General features: G+C 34.4%; 1 protein-coding gene across 4 annotated transcripts in view; it reads left to right on the forward strand.

Moving 5' to 3' along the window:
* The window catches only part of LOC123555353 (choline transporter-like protein 4), an 85,779-nt gene that overhangs the window by 25,390 nt on the left and 36,567 nt on the right, over window positions 1-23,822 (forward strand). For 3 of the 4 annotated variants that reach the window (XM_053525050.1, XM_053525047.1, XM_053525048.1), the window contains exons 2-5: window positions 12,101-12,149; window positions 14,514-14,587; window positions 15,279-15,357; window positions 16,765-16,852. In XM_053525050.1, coding sequence (XP_053381025.1) covers window positions 12,101-12,149; window positions 14,514-14,587; window positions 15,279-15,357; window positions 16,765-16,852 — 290 coding nt within the window. Of the gene's footprint in view, window positions 1-4,416; window positions 4,878-12,100; window positions 12,150-14,513; window positions 14,588-15,278; window positions 15,358-16,764; window positions 16,853-23,822 lie in introns of those variants that run through there. The other variant, XM_053525049.1, reaches the window with a different exon arrangement.

Consider the following 23,822-nt stretch of genomic DNA (forward strand, 5'->3'; position numbering starts at 1 on the left):
GTGCAACCAAGATAGATTGGAAATAAATGAATTCAGAAGCTACACACAGCTTTTAAACTTGCATTTTGGTTCAGATTGTTCAATAGTTGATATGTCTATCAAATGCAAATGTAAAACTAGACATTGTATCGAAAAAAAAGAAATACCCAGCTTTTTATATACTTTCATATTAAAGGGGAGTAATTACAAAATTTTATAAAAATAATAAAATATACATTTCAAATAGGAATCTAACTCTATGTAATCGGTCTTTTTGTTCCTTAAATAATTCTCTACCAGAATATACAAAAGTAAAAAATGTCATTAAATGTTGTTTAAATGTGATTGACCACCTTTAAGAACTGGAGATTCTGTTCAAGTCTACAGAAATCTTTGGATTATTTTGGTTTAACGTAGGTTTAATAGTGTATGTTCAATGTATGCATACACTCAGTGCGGGATAAATATATTCTCATTAATGGGAAATAATTAGCAAATTAACCAAAATGCAATGAAACATGCAGAAATTAACAGGAATCTTTTTGAAAACAAAAATAAACAACAGAAAAGAAGTTGACTCTGTTAGATTCAGAGGTGAATATTGGTAGGTAGATAGATAGATAGTGTTTGGTATCACAGCTAGCAATTATTGTACAGGGTAATATATTTTGGTGTGTTCCATGCACAGTACTAGTTGTGACATAATCATCACTTTCATTTCATTTTACTCTGATATTACCGGTATGTTCAACGCGGTCATGTTTGAAAACAGACGTAATCATTAGTGACTCCCATCTGAACATAAATTGTAAGCTGCAGAATAGAAAAGCAAAAGAAATATTTTAATTTGCTGTAGGTAATATATTTATCTCATGAACAGAAGTGTTCCTTAGCATGTTCTGCTAAAACACCTACTGAAAAAAAGCTATTAAATATTATGCATAAACATACAACATTTAGCACTGTGTAATTTTAGGCATGCCTGATTTTCCCCCTAAACTTTATCCCGGATGTTTTTGAAGGAACAAGTAAATGGGGATAGATATAAATAGATCTCTCCCCTAACATGTTTTGTCTTCAAATGTTGTAATTTAATGTTAGATCCTTGTATTGTAGTCGCAACTTGACCGAGATGGTTGACCTTAGGCTGATTATTCATATTGATTATTTCATTACAGAAATCAAGGGTGCTTAGGGTAGCCGTATAATTATATTTACATGGAATTAGTTTGTATATAGTGCAGTTTCAAAGTATATATACTTACATTTGATCAGTTAAAACTTTCCAGTATACACTAATTTATATTTACACATTTATATTTCCTTTTTCTCGTGCAGCTAGTGTTTTACGTACACTCCTTTTCAATAATATATAGGCTGTGCCTCATTATGTATTATAATACAAAGGTCAACCATCGGGGTCAAGTTGCGTCCACTATAAAAATAGAAATAATATTAGACTAAATACCCTTAAAATTAGCCTGAGACGTTGATCTCATTAACTGCTATCCGGTAGTGGTACTTGATGGTGAATAAAATATGCTGGCAGTGACGTAATATCACTGTGATGTCACCAATGGCGAAAATAAATTGATAATATAGGTAAATGGGTGACTTTCTTCAGGTACTGCAATGTGCTCAAGACATAACATATTGAGTATTACACAAAAACAAGCACAAGAATAAATTTTTTATTCAGAAATTTTGTTCATTCCGCCATTAAATCATTATATTGTGCTAGCAATCACCTCTGAAGGACTGAAATACCTCAATTATGCCGATATTAAATAGCCTTTGCTTGCAACTCTGTGGACAGAGGGTAAGGGGAGGTAACATTAAATTTTATTCCCATTGTTGATTACATTATATTAGGCCTAAAAAAAATTCTTTGTGTCCGGTAACATGCTCAAAAAATTAGGTTAGGTAGGTCGGAAATTTTTTTATTTTGTTTTTATTAAGGGTGACTTTTTGAAAATTATTTTTTTGTCAAATAATGAATACAAATAAGGGGGTTATGCCTTTAGAACATCAGTAAGTTGATTTCTAACATCACTGGCCATGTTTAAAGCATAAAAAGTGCAGTTCTGCAACTTTTTGTTAAAAAGTTGAAAAAAATATTCTCCAAGGCCATAAAAACATTTAGGGTCAGGCCAAAAATTTATGGTAGGTCGGGATACCGGAAACAAACAATTTTTTTTTTACGCCAAAAGTATCAAACGTTGCCTTGTTGCAATCTCGCTGTTGAAATGGGTGACCAGCATGAAACTTGGACTATTGTAAAAGAAGACTTTTATGAGTTTTAGTACAGAAAGTCTTGCAGTATGTAGATTCTGGCAACTTTGCTTACCAAAATGAAAATAACTTTTTATATACATAAAAAAAAACAACATAATTTATCTTAATTTGAATGAAACTTTAGCCAGGAAAGATAACTTGCATCTTGCTGAGACATGATATAGTGGTTTGATTACTCCCCTTGATAGTCATGAAAAAACTCGGTCATCTGTAGAGATGTAAATAAATGCCTGAGTGCTTTTTACAACATGGATGTACTAAATTTAAACTTGATGGAGAGTCAGTGATTTACTTCGATCATAAGCTTTTATACATCATAAAATGCGGTTGTAAATGTGTTCAAAGTTCATATGGATATATGTCAAATGTTGGATATTCTACTTTCACTTTGATGTCCGTTTTTTCCTTTGTTTATGCCAACATTTTTTGTACAGACTTCAGTATGCACTTGGAATATTAATTATGCATTATATTTCAGAATAAATGCATGTATTTGCATTTAAATGCTCATCTGCATAAGTTATGCAGTTTCTTGTTGTGTGATTGATAGTCAAAATAATTTGACAGTGATGGAGATTGTTTTATATTTGTGAGGGGCAAATTTGTTGGACTATGTAATTGATAATTTAAGTGTGTTAAATTCACAAGAAGTGTTGGATTAAGCAAAATGTCAAAACTTTCATATAAAAAGTATTAATGATTTAATGCTACCTGTAAAATTTTCAAGGGAGGTAAACCATTTACTATTTTCAGCCATATAGAATGAATTAAAGATTTTAAACTATCAACGTTAAATTCATTCTTTAATAATAAAAATTTTAACAATAATTTAAGGAAATTTAAAATGATGTAGACACAAAATTAAAAGTCTTTGCCTTAAATACCACACCTTTTTTTTTTACATCCGGAGTTTTGCAAAAGTTTTAGTACGATTAAAGCATTTGGGGGTAAAAATGTTCTATGCTCCACAGTTTACTATTGGTAATTGGTGTAATTTGACATGCTTGGTTTAATTTAGTGGTTTTGAATCACTTGCCGATTGTCACGTTAAGTACTATTTTTAGATGAATATATCCTTTTTAAACATTAGACATTCAAAGGTTCAATTTTGTGAACTTAAGTGTCAGTATTTGGTGTGACATTTTGTAAAATATTCGATTATTTCTGTGATTTTGGAAATTATTTTAAAAAAAATATCTCTTAAGTTTCAATGGCTAATTGATTTAAGTTGCAAAATGGTATTTTTCCTATATTGATTAATGCTATATTTTTCAAAATGTGTTTTTGGATGATAGATCATATATATGAAACACTTACTTACCAGTACTTGTTTTTTCCTTGTGTGTGAAAATCACAGCTGGTTTTACTTTTGTCGTCAAAGGGATCAATACACTAAAATAGTCATAAAACAGCCAGATTTTATATACTTGGCAAATTATTACATCAAGAAACAGGGTTAATTGTTCTATTGCCCATGAAATAAATGTTTTACCAACAGTGTTAGACTGAACAAACTGTATATATATTTGTTTTTTTTGTTCCCTTGATATTAAGTAGAAAACCAGTGATTTAATATCACATAATTTGTGTGAAAAATGTTTGGGATAATTTACAGTTATTTTCTGATTTTATAAGTTTGCAAGCATCTTATATACAGCTCTGATATTGATATATTCTAAAACTATTCTCTGTAAAGACATAGGATTATTTTAGCTTAGCCTGACAGGGGGTATTATATTCTGGAATATATAGAGAAAAATAATCAATCTGTATTTTGTGGTAGATATTATACATCTAGGAGGCTTATGAAATACAGGAAAATTAATGAGTGCATGTGCGTGTGTGTTCAGGAAGTTCATTGAGTCTTATTTACATGATATTTTGGATTTTACAATGTGTTAATACTGTGGTAGGAATAATTTGCAGGAATGAAAATATCTTTCATAATATCAAAAACATGAAAAAAATAAATATGCAAGTTTTATATAGACTTGAAAAAACACACCGAAAATTGGTTATCAAGCCCAGATCCCACCTGTGCCAGAAATTAATACTTAAATATGAGAGAAAATGAATAGCTTAATTATCATGCTCCAGCATGAACTGAATTTCAGGTCAGATGTTTAAACAAGGAAGTACTTGTAGAAGTTCAAAGTTTATTTTAGATTTAAAGATTTTAAATGTAGGTATTGATCAAGATTTTGACTGCATTTTGCTGATAATGTAGGTCTGGTATTTTTATCTTGTTGCATGATGTTATCAGCTTGATTACACAAAGATTAAGTGTTCCCTAAGGTAAAATAGAGAAAACTGGTCTGAATATTTAAGTTTTTTCATTTTACAGGAAATATTTTTGATTCAACAAGAGTTAACATTTTAGACATTGGGATTACTATTTGAACATTGAAATTCTTTATATCATCATCATCACATAGTGTTTAACTTGTATAAATTCCTTTGACCATGATGTAGAAGTGAAGTTCTAGAATTTTGAAATTTACCTGAAAAGTGCTAAAAGGATATTATATAAGACATTAAAATGGGAGGTAAAGAAAATGGTGATGCTGTGGAGATGGATGACCTTGACGATATGACTGATGGAGGTAAGTTTTTGGTAGCACCTCCTTGTTTGTATCTACAAATGTAACTGCATAATGCCCTTGGAAAAAGACTCGCAATTTGCCAAAACCTTTCCTGGTTCTTTTATGTTTATATGCTTGTCAAGCATTTATATAATATTACAGGACATGATACTTATGTTAAAAAGTTCTTCTTTATACATAAAGAATGGAAGTTATTGATAAGTAGATCTTAACCCAGATTATCCAGCAATATCTAATGAGTTCTGGCCAATTCATAAAATTTTGCAGATACTTTTCTATGGTGTGCCATTTGGGTCAAAAGTCTATTTTGTGTGCACACACATCGTGAAATATACATGCACATAATTACTTTATACGTATATATACATGTGTAAGCAAATACATGAATGCAAATACATTTTTATGTATTAAAATTAATGCATAGGTATGTAGGTGCATGCTATATCGACATGCACACATATTTATCTCGCCTTCTGCAAGTTGTTCAGTAATTGTCATGTGCAGACAGGTTATATTCCATATCCAGATAGTAATTTGAATTCTTCATGTGAGGAAGCCATCAAGCTGGCTTACGGAAGGTCAGTGGTTCTACCCAGGTGCCCACTCATGATGAAATAATGCATGGGGGTGCACCTTGTGTCTTCCTCCGTTTTTATTCTCTTACGTAGTTTATGAAATTCAATGTGAAGGTAGCCATAAAAAGCGGAAATAGGACAATAACTTTGTATGGGAGATTATGCCAAGGTGATGTGTTTAGAATTTAAATCATTGTAGATGGGAAGGATTCAACTTATTTCTTACTCAGCAGTTAGTTGTAGCATCATTTAATCTAAATGCATACAAGCAAGATAAAGGATATAACCTGGAAACGGGATGAAAGCCGAAGGTCCAAGACATACCATGAAATCTATATATTTTGAAATGTGCTCATGATTATGCAGAGCAGACTTTTGATCCATATGGTACACCATGCTTCTCCTGTTTCAATTTGTGTGTGCTGGACACAAGATGCACACATATTTAATGAAGTTATCAAACATTATTTCTTGCCAGAAGTTGCGTGAAACATGGCATCATAGACTTGTTCCTTTGGTGTCTTAATTAGTTCAGGTTTTCAGAACAGTTAGACAAGTGTTTAGTTGTCTGTTTAACTATGAAAACAGGAATGAGTCATTACAAAAAGCAATGATGTGATTCTCTTTGCCAGGATTTCTCTTTTATTAATTACATCTGGTAGTAACAAGATATTGAGTCTTATAACAATAGAAAATCTAGTAAAAGCAAAGTAGCTTTAGCATAATAACAAGATCTCTAGTTTCCTAGTCATAACAAGATAATGAGTCTATTTTTCAATAGAATATCTAGTAAATGCAAATCAGCTTTAGCATAATAACAAGATATCTAGTTTTTTAGTAGTAACAAGATAATGAGTATTATTACAATTGAATATCAGGTAAATGCAAATTAGCTTTAGTATAATAACAAGATATCTAGTTTTCTAGTAATAACAAGATAATGAGTATTATTACAATTGAATATCAGGTAAATCCAAATTAGCTTTAGTATAATAAGAAGATATCTCCGTTTTTTTAGTAGTAACAAGATAATGAGTATTATTACAATTGAATATCAGGTAAATGCAAATTAGCTTTAGCATAATAATAAGATAATGAGTATTATTACAACTGAATATCAGGTAAATGCAAATTAGCTTTAGCATGATAACAAGATATCTAGTTTTCTAGTAATAACAAGATAATGAGTATTATTGCAATTGAATATCAGGTAAATGCAAATTAGCTTTAGTATAATAACAAGATAATTATTTATCTAGTTTTCTAGTAATAACAAGATAATGAGTATTATTACAATTCAATATCAAGTAAATGCAAATTAGCTTTAGCATAATAACAAGATATCTAGTTTTCTAGTAATAACAAGATAATGAGTATTATTACAATTGAATATCAGGTAAATGCAAATTAGTTTAGTATGATAACAAGATATCTAGTTTTTTAGTAATGACAAGATCATGAGTCTTATTACAATTGAATATCAGGTAAATGCAAATTAGCTTTAGCATAATAACAAGATATCTAGTTTTCTAGTAATAACAAGATTATGAGTATTATTACAATTGAATATCAGGTAAATGCAAATTAGTTTAGCATGATAAGACAAGATCATGAGTCTTATTACAGTAGAAAATCTAGTAAATGTACAATTGCTATGATAACTTACTCACATGATGTAATACCTTAAAAGTTTATATCTATATAACAGGAAATAGTAGCGAGACAGTTTTTGGTTATAACTATAAATAACAAGCCCCAAATGTTTGCTGCGTATTTAACTATTTGTCACTAACTTGCTTCCTTACATTTAAGTACATATAATATTGACGGCAGTAGAACTTGTGTACTTGAATACTTCATTGTTCTGTACAAGCTTTCCTAGAAATGTCTTGCAAATGTCAACAGCGATATTAAGTAAATGTCAATATAACAAATAAACAGTAACTTAAGAATGGTTGCAATTATCAGTTTCCTTTATGGCTTATGATTAATTGATGAATTATGTTCTGTTATTTCATCTATTGTACAAGTATTCATTGAAATGTCAGTCTTACCGGTTTTGACATACTATACCCTAATATTTTCACCTGATGGGGAAGGGGTAGTGGGTTTTATAATGTCTTCCTCTTAAATGTATGAGGAGATCAGGTGGCGACGCAAGGTTTATAAGAGGTTTGTGGGGAATCTATATACAGTATAAATTATTAACCCTTAGCATGCTAGATAAATTGTCGTCTGCTGGAAATGTCGTCTGCTAAAATTGTAAAGTTCATTCAATTTGCTCCAAAATTGGAAGAAATATTGTCAGAGTAGCAAACAGCTTGGAACCTGATCAGACGCCGATTTAATCAGCGTCTGATCTGGTTCCAAGCTGTTTGCAAAGGCTGTTAAATTCGCCTGCAGCAGGCTAAGAGTTAATAGTATTTATGGTAAATACAGTAAAACCTGTATTAAGAACCACCAGTGAATATAGAACATCCTGCTCCAACAAGAGGACATATTTCTTTTCCTATATAAAAGTTTGCAGTGTATAAAGACCACATAATATTTTGACTTTCCAAAGACTAAATTGTCTTTAAATGCAGTTCCGATAGTAGTTCCCATAAACTGCAGTTCCCATTGTTGTTCCCGTAAACTGCAGCTCCTATGAATTATAGTTTCCATATTAAAGCTGCAGTTCCTGTGAACTGCATTTTCCGTGAACTGTAGTTCTCAGAAACTGCTGTTACCATGAATTGTATTTCTCATAAACTGCAGTTCCCATAAACTGTAGATCTCATTGACTGAATCCAACAATAGGAATAGGACCTATGCGGAAAACTGCATAATTCTTGGGGTGCCAACAGTATCAGTAAATCAGATGTTATACAGTCATATTGTCTGATATAAAGTGATGAATAGTTTTCATGTTTGTCTGTGACATTTGGTGCAACATAGGGTATAACTGGTACAGTGTTTGAATCAATATTGACATGAACTATGTGATAGTTGGTCCCACTTGGGAGTTATATAAAAGAACAGAGCATCCCCACAGTGCTCATGTTCTTCTAATTAGGCAATCACATTGATTAAAAAAAATGCATTTATTATTGTTTTGAGGTGTCAGAGCAAAATTGTATAAGTATCAGAGAGACAGTTACTGTTCTACAATTCTGTGAAAGTGGAATGGTGAATATTATAACCTGGACAGTCTCAAAGAATGTACACATCTGGCATTGGCATAGGTGTCAAAATTGCACACTTCTCATCTGGACAGTCTCAAAGAATGTACACATCTGGCATTGGCATACCATAGGTGTCAAAATTGCACACTTCTCACCTGGACAGTCTCAAAGAATGTACACATCCGGCATTGGCATAGGTGTCAAAATTGCACACTTCTCACCTGGACAGTCTCAAAGAATGTACACATCCGGCATTGGCATAGGTGTCAAAATTGCACACTTCTCACCTGGACAGTCTCAAAGAATGTACACATCCGGCATTGGCATAGGTGTCAAAATTGCACACTTCTCACCTGGACAGTCTCAAAGAATGTACACATCCGGCATTGGCATAGGTGTCAAAATTGTACACATCCGGCATTGGCATAGGTGTCAAAATTGCACACTTCTCACCTGGACAGTCTCAAAGAATGTACATATCTGGCATTGGCATAGGTGTCACAATTGCACACTTCTCAGTTTCACTGTCTTCTCATGCTATTAGCTTCCTCTCATTGTTTTGCGTTTCTCTCCCCCTCCACTTCCCCCCACTCCTCCACCCCCAACCGCTAATACACATACCGGTACACACACTCCCTAATTGTCAAGCACAGCTCTTGTTACTTGATGTAGGCACAACATGACAAGCAGCATGGTAAAATTTGACAAATGGTAGTTTTTTTGAGATTTTCTTTTGTTTTATCGATTGGTACATTTTATTTCCGTCTTCATGCTAATAATGAAATAGATCCTGTATGATCAATAGAAAAAACTCATAAAATGCTTTCTGCTTCAATTTAAGTTGTAACAGTCTTATCATGGAGTAAGTTTTGTTTTTAAAAATATTTCAGAAGATTATATTCTTTCTGTGTATTCTTTCTGTATTCTTTGTGTATACATATATTTGTCAGATACTTTGCCCTTCAGCTATTGTCATTTGTCTGACACAGCAGTGTAAATATTTGACCAGTCATAACAACCCGGTTGACCAGACAAATAACTATAGTAGCCTGAGCAGTCATCTTTTCACCTTTTTTGAAAGAAATGGTGTTGAAATTTCAAATATTTAGATGAATATGTAGATATTTCATTTTTATATATTACCTTAAAATGATACCTTTATACAAAAATGACAAAAGGCTTGTTTGAATTAGAGAATGATGATATTTCATTTTTTACAGATTAAAATCTGACCATGTCACTCCGATGTACCTTTTTAATACTTCATCCATGCATGGATTAAATTGAAAAAAAATTGCTAACATAAGTATACCAAGGCCAAAGAAAATTATTCTTATGTTCAAAAACTAAAAAATTCTTTATAATACTGAGTATAGCAAGTGTGTGTTTACAGGTGCACTCATTCTTAAAGGTGGTCACTCGTTCTTAAAGGTGATCAAGTCACATTAATTTTAAGAAACATTTTTCACCTTTCTCATATTCTGTTAGAGATTTATTTAAGGAATGTAAAGGTTCATTACATAGAGATAGGTCACCATATAATTGTTTTCTTGACTTTAATAAAGTTTTCTAATTACTCCCCTTTAATATGAAAGGATTTAAAAAGCTAACTTATATATCATTCCTTAAGCAAATAATATTTATCAAATTTATACCTGTCTTAAAAATGCTATATCTTAGGAGACAGAAAAATCAAATGATGAAAGTACCTTAAGTGAAATCTGAAGTGCATTGCAAACTCTCAGTGAACTTAAATAAGTGAAAATGATCAGAAGGTAAAGTTTGAGCAAATTCATTCTTGATCGAAAGCAAATTGGTCACCATTAAAGTGACCTTTATGCTATTTCGTTTAATATGAGAGAAAAAAAGTACCTGAAAACTTTACTTTGCATAATCGTGTGAGATTCGGGAAAAACCATACTACCTGGAAGATTTGAACTTTGCATAATCATGTGAGATTCGGGAAAAATCATACTACCTGAAAGATTTACTTTGCATAATCATGTGAGAATTGGGAAAAACCATACTACCTGAAAGATTTACTTTGCATAATAATGTGAGATTCGGGAAAAACCATACCGTATTTTTGATCCATACCTTATTTGATCTTACATGTATTTAAGGTAGTATACCAGAAATGACAATTAGGAAGTTGCATATTCTCCTTGTGCGATTTCGGCATCAGTTTTTATAAGAAAACCTCATGTACAGGATTTTAACATTGGTTTTATGGAAAGTCATAATTATGCACCTTGAGTTACCTTGATGTCCCAAAAATGCTGAGTTGCCTAACAAGAGTATAATTATGTTATTTTTTATTAGGAGTCACCTACCTTAAGATTGTTATATATCTGATATCTGTATTTGGCAATGAATCGTCCTTAAGCTTCTACTTAATTGAATCTGTATGAAGTGTTGAAGTCCTCAGATATGAATCCTGGAAAGGAATTTGCATTAAATGATTTGCTACTGTTTTTTTTGTGGGGAGCGGGAGGGGGGGGGGGGGGGGGGGGGGTGAAGGGGCAGCAGTACATGTATGAACATTAAATTTTATCAATTTAAGTTTTTATCTATCCATGCACATGCATTTATTGAATTAAACTGAAATGTATCAGTGTTATCAAATGAATAAACACAACGCCTTTGATTACAGGTTTAAATCTGTACAAGTTATCTGGGTGGAGAAGAAATGTAACTCTTTCAAATGTTTCACAAGAACTGTTTTATCTTTCTTTAGAAGTACAAACTTGTAACTTGCTGTAGTTTTATGCAGGAGTAGAGTTCACAAAAAATACTGCATAGTTGAAACAAATAATTTTTATGCCTTTGAAATATAATTAAGCAGCAGATTATACCTGAAGTTCAACAGTAAAGACCAACTCTATATAAACCTTTTTATATGCCTGAAGGGACGTACTATGTTAAACCCCCGGTGTCCGTCTGTCCGTTAGCAACTTCATGTCCGGTCTGTAACTCTTGAACCCCTTGAAGGATTTCAAAGAAACTTGACAAAAACGTTCACCACCTCGGGACAATGTGCAGAGCGCATGTTCTGGACGGCTCGCTTCATGGTCAAGGTCACACTTAGGGGTCAAAGGTCACATTATGAGTGTGTTTCGTGTCCTCTCTGTAACTCTTGACCCCCTTGAAAGATTTCAAAGAAACTTGACACAAGTGTTCACCACATTGAGATGACGTGCAGAGCACATGTTCTGGATGGCTTGCTTCAAGGTCAAGGTCACACTTAGTGGTCAAAGGTCATCCCTCTGTAACTCTTGAACCCCTTGAAGGATTTCGAAGAAACTTGACACAATTGTTTACCACATCAAGACGATGTGCAGAGCGCATGTTCTGGAAGGCTAGCTAGAAGGTCAAGCTCACACTTAGGGAGTCAAAAGTCTTACCTTCAGGCGTATATTGCTCCGCATTGCGGTGCTCTAGTTATATATACACATATTTAAATGATTGTCTTTTCTGTTTTCAGGAAAGCCCCTGAAGTATGATCCAAAATTTAAAGGTCCTGTTAGTAAAAGGTATGTACCATGGAGTTTCTGAACAAAGTATCTTAGATGCCGATATATAATCTCATGTATTACATTGTACATGTTTATACTTTTTCTGGCATTGATACTGCTAAGCACTATACTGGAATAATCATATCCAAAAAGCTTCTCATCAGAAACTGCTGGACCAGTATTTTAAGATGATTTCACACAAATATTATCGGATGACCCTTCACCAAGAACAGTCAAGCTTTTTTTGTACAAAACAAAATACAAAATGCCATCAGACCTGCAGTTGTAACTAGAAAAATCTGCAAGCTCCATCCCCTTTAAAACCACTGGCCAGATTTTTAGCTTCGCTCATCGTAAAGTGCTATTGTGATCAGATCAACTTGTGTCTGCAATGTCAACAATTTGACTGTCAACACTAAAGGTGATGATTTTGGTCCAATTTTAATGAAACTTGGTTACATAGTTTACCTCCATAAAATCTCAGACAAATTTGGCATTGGAGGTAACTTAAAGTCGTATATTAGAAAAAAGTTGTTTAGCAATATTAAATTTTATGCTCCACTTCCAGCCAATAACTTGAGAACAACTTGATTCAGAACCTTCAGCTTAGTAGCATGATTGGGTAAATGTATTAAATAAACATGATAGTTTATGGGGTCAGTATGTCACAGGTCAAGGTCACAGGGGCCTGAAACTTGAAAACGCTTTCCGCCTAATAACTTGAGAACCACTTGACAAAGAACCTTCAAACTTGGTAGCATGATAGGGCTTATCAAATAGATGGCCCCTATAGTTTTTGGGGTCAGATGTCAAGGCCACAGAACCCTTAATGCTTTCCACCCAATAACTTGAGAACCACTTGACCCAGATCCTTCAAAGTTAGTAGTTTGACAAGGCTTATCAAATATATGACCCTAAAAGATTTTGGGGTCTGTAGGTCAAAGATCAAGGCACAGGGCTGAACGTTGAAAATGGTTTCTGCTCAATAACTTGCGAACCTCTTGACACAGAACCTTCAAACTTGATAACATGATTGGGCATATGAATAACAAGTCATAATCTCTGTCATTTTTGGGGTCAGTAAGTTAATGGTCAAGGTCACAAAATACCTTCCTAATATACTAGAGGTCACATTTTACCTGATTTTCTTGAAACTTGGCCAGAAAGTTTGCCTGTATGAATGCCAGATGTATAGTAAAATTGGTCATTTAGGATTTAAAAAATAGGTCGCCAGGTTAAATAATAGCAACCCAGAAGTCACATGAAGAAATAGAAAAGCATTGTTAATGCTCCAAAGGCCACATTTTCTACCCAATCTTCAAGGAACTGGGTCAACTGGCTTGATGAAATCTAGTTATAGCTTGAAACTGGGTTATCTGTGGTCAAAAACTAGGTGAAATCATAGAAAAACTTTGGGCCACATTTTCGTTTTGACCTATACAAAACTTTTTCAGATCTTTGCCTGAATGAAATGTAGGTCAGATTGTATACTGGGTCATCTGGTGTAAAAGCTAGGGTCAGGTGAGCAATACTGGGCCTACACATCCCTCCTTGTTGCTTGAATTGGGGTTGGGAATTGCTCTATGAAAAACTTGGAATATCTTCTCTTCTGAATCAGGTTTTTTGAATAACTATCAAAATTCTCAACGTTTTGAGCTGTTATATAAATGAATGGTCTAGAGCCATCACGGCCTTTTGTAATACCAGTGCCTTTTAGAAAACTTTCATGACCTCAGCAGGACTCCAACTGATAATCTATTGGCTGAGCGACTGACACCTTAATTACCAGCCAACCACTCAACTAATTCACAAATCTAGAACATGTATTTAAAACATGGAATTGAAATCTTTCCAATTTGCTAGCCTAGATTACCTGTAGGCTGTACCATAAAAACAGTTTTTCATCAAATAATTTTTGTTAAGATTCCTGCAGCTTTATAATATTAAAATTACTGACATTTATATAATAAGTTCTTTGCAATTTGATAGAATGCGATATTCTAATGGTTCATATTTTTTTTGCCACATATTTACTGCATATAAATCAAATGTTTATTTTTTTCACAAAAAAAAAAGAAATATAAAGGTTGCTTGTGGAAATTCAGTTCTAACTGGGTGTCTATCTGTATCGGAAATAATATCTATCTGTCCTTAAAATAGCTACACCAAAGAGGCTACCTGTACTATAATGCTAGAAAGTGGAATGTTTGTAACACCGGACTCCCAGCCAGAAGGTCATAGGTTTTTATATATGTGACTTTTAACCCAGGCACTAAAACACTTTAGAAGTATTTTTGTAAGATTGAAGCATACTTATGATGATTTCTTAAATAAAAAATTCATATTGCCTGATATTTCAATTTTTGTATTTTGAATTTTCAGATCCTGTACTGACATAATATGCTGCCTTATATTTGTGGTGTTTGTGTTGGGGCTGGTTGTTGTCGGATATTTCGGTATATTTTGCTATTTTTCTTTTCTTTTCTACAAGGATTCTCAAATAACTTCACAGGAATGTGTGCAATACAGAGGATCTATTTGTATAGAGGCAATTTTTTAGTCTTTTCAAATAAAAAAAATCATTCATTGATTGAATTTCGATGTAAATGAGATGTGGAACCAAAATTTGTAGTCCTGTTTGGCGCCATATAACCTGTATTGTGTTGGTGCGCCGTAAAACCCAAACAAATAAAAAAAGATCATTGATTGAGATGTAGAGAAACAAAATATTTTCTAAGTAAAGAGAAGTACAAACTTATGAAATTCATACAATATATACTAGTCCATAAAAATTAGTTTCTAGTTTTTCATCCTCTCCCACCACTTACCAAAGCTTTGTTTTCTCCATATAATATATATTTAACTGTTATGTATACCATATTTTGTTCTTTTAATATAACTTGTCATTTTATGCCTTTTTACACAGAAATCAGGATATTATCAATTATCACTACGGGTAATAAAAAATAAAAAATTCAATCTTTATCCTCTGTCCCTCTCCATTAAAAAAAAATATGAGGACGATAATCCAGCAGTTAATTCTTATGGCCTAGTATAATGTATATTGTCAATAATTCAGTATATGAAAGTATTACAAAAAGAAGTGCAGAATATCTGGAGCATAAATCATAACATTTCTTATTACAGCTTTTACCTATGGAAATCCGAGGCTTCTCCTGTACCCTATGAACTCGGATAAAGAACTATGTGGTTTTGGCAGTCAGAAGTAAGTCACATAATACAGAGATATATACAAGATAAACATAACTGCTAGTTTCCTGGTTTTGAGTGTTTTCTCTAAGTAAACATTTGTGAAATGAAAATATCTTGATGATATATAATGTTAACAGTGACTTAATTATAATAATTGTCCTTTTCCTGTTCATTTACATATTTATGTTTACTTATTCTATTTGTTTGTACTTTTAGGTCACTTGAAATTTGTTCAGGGTTAGCTTTTAGTATAGGTAGATTGTCTAGTGTCCATGGTACTGTGTCAACATTTTTACTTAAACATCTCCTCCTCTGAAAACTCTGGTCAGAATTTCACCAAATTTTATCTGTAGTAGTAAGGCATTGACGTCTCTAAAGTTTATTCAAATGGTTCTGCTTCTTGCATTTTTAAGGGGCTTCCAGAGCTAAAAGTAGACAAAAGCTTTGAACAACTTCTTCTCATGAACCATTTAATGGATCTCCACCAAACTTAGTCAGTAACATCCTTCTATGGACCTCTCTGAACTGTTTTTAAATTGTTTTGCTTGGCCTGCTTTAAGGGTTGCCAGAGCTTGAAAAAGAAAGAAAAAACACACTTTTTAGTGACTTCTTCTGATGAATCAGTTGATGGATTTTCATCTACCTTGACTGTTGTCCCATGCGGTCCTGTGACAACTTATGTATGAAAATCATTGGAATCATTTTCTTACCTTGCAAGAAAGTAAGAGATGACTAATATATTGGTCTGAAAACTAAATCTTGGTCAGAAGGTCAAAATCATCATTCTTTAAGGCCTTGTGACCCTCTTGTTAAGGTCTTGAGTCAAAACTGAATCAACTAGGTTGAGTGGTATATTGTGTATTCATATAGGGTTAGTGTAACACTTCCTTATAGATCCTAGGAAATATGTATGAGCTCTACTTGAGCTTTCTTGTCTATATTTTCAACTGAATGAATCACTAAAAGTGATGAAAATGTAATTTAGAGGTTTTATGAAGGTCTTCAAAACTTATTAAGGTTTTTACAACCCACTGGCACAGATTTTTGCAAATCTAACTGGCAAGTGCCATTCTAAATTTAAAAATACAACCCTCTCGTATATATATTGCTAAGTTAACTTAGCTGAATTAATTGATACATGTGGAGAAGTTGTCAGCTTCTTGCAGGGAAGTGGTTATTACTGGTGAAGGAAGTAAGTGGGGTTTGAACTAATTGTAAAAGTTGAAAAAAATGGTCTTAAACAAGACAGAACGCTGGGGACTAAATTTATTGTAGTTGTTTTTTTTTGGTTGTATCTGCTCATAAATTGTAATCCCAACAGACAAATACCGGTAAAAGAAAAAAACAGTTTTTAAACCTTTCTCTGCACCAAAACTCAGTATCACAGAAATAAATGCAGAATTGATTCTTCATGTTTCAGAGGGAAGCCCAATTTGTTGTTCTATGATTTGGTTGCCTGTGGTAGGATGGGGCCAGGAGTGTTTGTTGATGGATGCCCTACTACTCAGGTATTTCAATTTCTACTAATAGTTATGTAACTGTACTGAAAAAACTTTTAAGAAAATATGCATCCATATACATTTTTTTTAGCTCACATGTCACAAAGTGACAGTGTGAGCTTTTGTGATCGCGCAGCGTCCGTCGTCCGTGCGTCCGTCCGTGCGTGCGTCCGTGCGTAAACTTTTTTTTCACATTTTTCATGGGATCTTTATGAAAGTTGGTCAGAATGTTCATCTTGATGATATCTAGGTCAAGTTCGAAACTGGGTCACGTGCGGTCAAAAACTAGGTCAGTAGATCTAAAAAAAGAAAAACCTTGTGACCGCTCTAGAGGCCATATTTTTCAAAAGATCTTCATGAAAATTAGTCAGAATGTTCATCTTGATGATATCTAGGTCAAGTTCGAAACTGGGTCACGTGCGGTCAAAAACTAGGTCAGTAGGTCTAAAAATAGAAAAACCTTGTGACCGCTCTAGAGGCCATATTTTTCAAAAGATCTTCATGAAAATTGGTCAGAATGTTCATCTTGATGATATCTAGGTCAAGTTCGAAACTGGGTCACATGCCTTCAAAAACTAGGTCAGTAGGTCAAATAATAGAAAAACCTATAACCTCTCTAGAGGCCATATTTATCAGGATCTGTATGAAAGTTGGTCTGAATGTTCATCTTGATGATATCTAGGTCAAGTTCGAAACTGGTCAGCTGCGGTCAAAACTAGGTCATTAGGTCTAAAAATAGAAAAACCTTGTGACTCTCTAGAGGTCATACTTTTGAATGGATCTTCATGAAAATTGGTCAGAATGTTCACCTTGATGATATCTAGGTCAAGTTTGAAACTGGGTCACGTGCCATCAATAACTAGGTCAGTAGGTCAAATAATAAAAAAACCTTGTGACTCTCTAGAAGCCATATTTTTCATGGGAACTATATGAAGGTTGGTCTGAATGTTCATCTTGATGATATCTAGGCCAAGTTCGAAACTGGGTCAACTGTGGTTAAAAACTAGGTCAGTAGGTCTAAAAATAGAAAAACCTTGTGACCTCTCTAGAGGCCATATTTTTCACAAGATCTTCATGAAAACTGGTTCAGAATGTTCACGTTGATGATATCTAGTTCAAGTTTGAAACTGGGTCATGTGCCTTCAAAAACTAGGTCAGTAGGTCAAATAATAGAAAAACCTTGTGACTCTCTAGAGGCCATATTTTTCATGGGATCTGTATGAAAGTTGGTCTGAATGTTCATCTTGATGATATCTAGAATAATTTCGAAACTGGGTCAGCTGCGATCAAAAACTAGGTCAGTAGGTCTAAAAATAGAAAAAGCTTGTGACCTCTCTAGAGGCCATACTTTTGAATGGATCTTCATGAAAATTGGTCAGAATGTTCATCTTGATGATATCTAGGTCAAATTTGAAACTGGGTCACGTGCCGTCAATAACTAGGTCAGTAGGTCAAATAATGAAAAAGCCTTGTGACCTCTCTAGAGGCCATATTTTTCATGGGATCTGTATGAAAGTTGGTCTGAATGTTCATCTTGATGATATCTAGGTCAGGTTCAAAACTGGGTCACATGAGCTCAAAAACTAGGTCACTATGTCAAATAATAGAAAAAAAATGACGTCATACTCAGTTCAAAACTGGGTCATGTTGGGACAGGTGAGCGATTCAGGACCATCATGGTCCTCTTGTTTTGTAACAATTTATATTTTTCTTTTCTATTTTCTGCCATTCTTATAGATTCTACAGCAATGTTGCCTATATTCTATCTAAGACACTTGAGAGTAACTGTCATTAGCAGGCTGATAGCTCCCCTTACAGACTGAATTACCATATATGGTAATTTCATGTTTATCGGACCCATTATTTATCAGTTAATTTTCTCCCAGGAGATAATCACAGATTGTGGTATTTGTGTGGTGATTTTTGTTTCTTGAAGTATAGCCAACTTCCTGGTGTACATGTTATAATGTAAAATATGAATTACAGCAAGTGAGATATTTTGGTAAAACTTCGCAAAGGCTAGATAAAAGGGGACAAGACAATTTATAGTAATTCAGATCAATCAGAAATTTTATTAACCACCCGCAAACGAAGTTTGGTGGGTGGTATATAGGAGCCAGCTTTTCGGTCTGTCAGTTGGTCAGTCAGTTGGTTTTCATGGTTTCCAGACAATAACTCATGAAAGGCTTGACAGATTTGAATAATATTTGGTACACAGGTACAACATCATAAAATTACAGGTCAAATTCGACTTTGAGTTCATAAGGTCAAAGGTCAAGGTCACAATGACCCAGAACAGTTAAACGGTTTCCGAATGATAACTTGAGAACACTTTGGCCTAGGATCATGAAAGTTGATAGGAAGATCATGATCAGCAGATGACCCCTATTGATTTTGAGGTCAGTAGGTCAAAGGTCAAGGTCACAGTGACCCAGAACAGTTAAACTGTTTCCGGATAATAACTTGAGAATGCTTCAGCCTAGGATCACGAACTTAATAGGGAGGTTGATCATGACCAGCAGATGACCCCTACTGATTTTGAGGTTCCACTTTGACATTGGCTTACTTCTGTGACAAGGCCGTATTGTGGGGGTATAATTCGTCACTCTTGTGACATCTCTAGTTTGGTATGGTGTATTTTATTTGTTTGTTTGTGTGTTGTAATTACGGTAGATTGTCTGGCTAGAATATTTACTTATATGCTACAGTCACACCTCTATTAAGCAGCCAGTCAAGGGAGAAAGACTATTTGATTGCTTAACCTTTAGCCTGCTGGCGGCAAGTGATTTTGCCTTTATGACCAGTGCAAACCAAGATCACCCTGCACATCTGTGCAGGCTTATCATGGTCTGCCCTGTTCGCTATTCAGTCAGTAAATTTTCAGTGAACACCCCTTTGAATGATAAATGGTACTACCCAGATTGAATGATGGACCAGTCCATTCTAGAAATTTAGCGAGGTAAAGGTTCAGCTGGTGGCTGTCTAATTAAGACAACTTAAAACTAGAACTTAAAGTCAATTTTGGATGTTAGTTGACTGGCTACTTAAGGCAAGTGGTTGCTTAAGACAGGTGGCCATTTAGACAGGTTCAACTGATTACCATTAATATTCACAGCATTTTTTAGCTCATCTGATTTTTTGAAGAAAAAATGATGAGTAATTGTCATAGCTTGGTCGTCGTCGGCGTCTGCTTCAGCGTTGACTGGTTAAGTTTTATGTTTAGGTCAGCTTTTCTCCTGAACTATCAAAGCTATTGCTTTAAAACTTGCAACTCTTGTTCAGTATCAATAGCTGACTCTATACAGCAAGAAACATAACTCCATCCTGCTTTCTGTAAGAATTATAGGCCCTTTTGGACTTATCAGATTTCTTGATTAAGTTTTGTGTTTAGGTCAACTTTTCTCCTTAACGGTCAAAGCTATTGCTTTAAAACTTGGAGCAGTTATTTCGCCATTAAAAGCTGACTCCGCACAGCAAGTACCATTACTCTACATTGCTTTTTGCAAGAATTATGACCCCTTTTGGGCTTAGAAATTCATGGGTAGGACAATATTTCTGTTATACAGAGACAAAAATATCAGATGAGCGTCTGCACCCGCAAGGCTCTTGTTAGCATTATAAAGCTTTTTATTATGCCCCCCTTCGAAGAGGGAGGGGTATTATTGTTTTGCAGATGTGGTCCATATGTCGGTCGTTCGGTCCATAGACCAATCGGTTTCCGGATAATAACTCAGGAAGGCTTGGGCCTAGAAACATGAAAATTTATGGTGAGGTTGGTCATGACCATCAGATGACCCCTATTAATTTTGAGGTCAGTAGCTCAAAGTTCAAGGTCACAGTGACCCGGAACAGTTAAACAGTTTCTTGATGATAACTCGAGACCTATTGGGCATAGGATAATGAAAGCTGATAGGTAGGTTGGTCATGACCAGCAGATGACCCCTATTGACTTAAAGATTATTAGGTAGGTCAAGGTCACAGTGGCCTGGAACAGTTAAATGGTTTCAGGATGATAACTCAAGAGTGTTTGGGTCTAAAATCATGAAAGTTGATAAGGAGGTCAGTCATGACCAGCAGATGACCCCTATTGATTTTGAGGTCAGTAGGTCAAAGGTCAAGGTCACAGTTACCTGGAACAGTTAAACGGTTTCAGGACGATAACTCAAGAACGCTTGGGCCTAGGATCACGAAACTGGAAAGGGAGGTTGACCATGACCAGCAGATAAGCCTTTTGATTTTGAGGCCAGTAGGTCAAAAGTCAAGGTCACAGTGACCTGGAACAGTAGAACTTTTTTGCCAAATAACTAGAGAATGCTTTGGTCTAAAATCACAATTGATACAGAGGTCACTAATAATATGACTGGTAAATGACCCATAATTGTTGGTTTGAGGTCAGTACGTGAAAGGTACAGTGCACAGTGACCAAATAATTTCTGTTTTTTTGTGCAATTACTGAATGCATTAAGGGGGGCATTTCGTGTTCTACGAGCGCTTGTTAATTTTATAATGCACAGTTACTTGCTTTAGTTTTTAGCAACATAAACAAATCCACCTGAATAATCCTGATTTTACCACATAGATATAATATTATCTTATGAGGGCTGGACTTACTCAGACGGAAATGTATAATCTTTGGTGTGCCAAGCTTGACAAGCTTCCACAACATATATATATATATATATATACTAGTATATAGGTGTCTTTACAACAGCTTGAATTGTTTTACCCAGTGCTTTAACACTTGGTTTGCCTCATTCTTGTAAAGCCTCATCGATAACCTAGGTTAATGAACTTTTAGACCGGTCAGTTAATTAGTATAAAAGTTTAGTGACCAACCTCCCTGGGGCAATGCCTAGGAAGGTGGTTCTGTTAATTATCTAATTAGTAAATTGAAGGAGAGGTGATTGGCAGGATAATGACTTTTACACCTTGTATCACATCTTTTTATTTTTTGTATTTACTTACTTGCTCACAGAAATCCATAATATCATAATTATATCAGATACTTAATATATATTTTCAATATTGTAAGTCATTGTCGCCATTGTCGTCGTCTTTGTCATCATCGTCATCGCCATTTTCATCATCATCATCATCGTCATCATCATTATCATCATCATCATCAATGTCATCATCTTCATCATCATCTTTATCAATCATACATCATAATCACAAATACGTATATAATATTAGTTTACTTTAAATAGACTTGAAATACCATGGACACATTCAAGATTATACTTTAAATGAAGGTGCATTTAAAGATTTTCTTTTGTCTGCACAAATTTATGTTTTCTTGGTCTATTAATAGGAAGTATTGATTGGATTGTTTATGATATGAGCCGTCCCATGAGAAAACCAACATAGTGGCTTTGCGACCAGCATGGATCCAGACCAGCCTGCGCATCCGTGCAGTCTGGTCAGGATCCATGCTGTTTGCTTTCAAAGCCTATTGCAATTAGAGAAACCATTAGCGAACAGCATGGATCCTGACCAGACTGCGCGGATGCACAGGCTGGACTGGATCCATGCTGGTCGCAAACGCACTATGTTGGTTTTCTCATGGTGCGGCTTATATCATGACTGTGCACAAAGAAGACTTTTTATATTCTCAGAGTTATATGTATTAACATTTCTTTTCATCAGTATAATTTTATATGCTATATTATGAGATTATACTTGTGCTAAACATATTTTTATTTTCTTCTGTAATAATCTAAATGTTTAGTAAAGAGTTAACATATGAATTCCATCATGTAATAGCTATGGTGCACTAGGGTAAGTTCTGTGATGAATTTGGGGTTAGGTTTTAACCTTTAGCCTGCTGGTGGCAAGCCGTTCTGCCATTGTTACCAGTGCAGCCCAAGGTCACCCTGCACATCCATGCAGGCTGATCATGGTCTGCACTGGTCGCTATTCAGTCTGTTAATCTTCAGTCAACAGCCCGGTACTGCCCAAACTGAATGACAGTCCATTTTAGAAATTTAGCAGGCTAAAGGTGAAGAGATTTTTTAACCTTTACCCTGCTAAATTTCTATAATGGACTGTTCCATCATTCAATTTGGGCAGTACCATTTATCATTTGAAGGGTTGTTAAGTGAAAATTTACTGACTGAATAGCGAACAGTGCAGACCATGATCAGACTGCACGGATGTGCAGGCTGATCTTGGCCTACACTGGTCGCAAAGGCAGATCCACTAGCCGCCAGCAGGCTAAAGGTTAAGAATGCATATAGTTTGAATTTTTGCAGAGTAAATATTGCTATGTAATACAATCTTTCTATTCATGCATGCATATTTATATAAGAACTTATTTCTCAGGAATTGAAATAAAAACAACCATGGTTTTTAGAGTTAGATGTTGTTTTTTTATAGTTACTTAACTTAAGATTTAGACATGGTACTTGACAATAATTTTCACTAACATGACTTCACAAGTGGTTAAGGTCATAGACTATGAATCACATCCCCATCAATGCTATGGCTTCAACATCTTGCTTGATAAGTAATAGTTATAGTATGTGTGAGAGTGTGTTACCAGGATATATCAGAGCTAGGGGTACATCGAGGGTATTTTTCTCTGCACATATCGTCGAGGCCGGTAGGCCGAGACAGATATGTGAAGAGAAAAATAACGAGATGTACCCCTAGCTCTGATATATCCTGGTAACACACGAGCATTACAATTATAAACTGTTTTATCGCATAGTTTATCATTAAAATTTATATATTATTTTCATTAAATTTGTTTATTAGATTTTTACTATCTTGATTCCCTTTCTGCGCCTCGCTGACTGAAAACACTAAAACTTCTGTTTTAGAAAAGTGTTCCCCAGATAAAAGTACCCAACAAATTTCTGCATTGGTTTTAAATCTTTGCATTTCATTGGCCAGACATATTGTAAAACTTGTTGTTTTGTTTGTAAAAAAAATCAAAGAAAAAGAAACATTTGAGAAATCTCAGAATTTCATATATTTC

The sequence above is a fragment of the Mercenaria mercenaria genome, chromosome 15 (genome assembly GCF_021730395.1).
Source record: "Mercenaria mercenaria strain notata chromosome 15, MADL_Memer_1, whole genome shotgun sequence".
Classification (NCBI taxonomy): domain Eukaryota; kingdom Metazoa; phylum Mollusca; class Bivalvia; order Venerida; family Veneridae; genus Mercenaria; species Mercenaria mercenaria.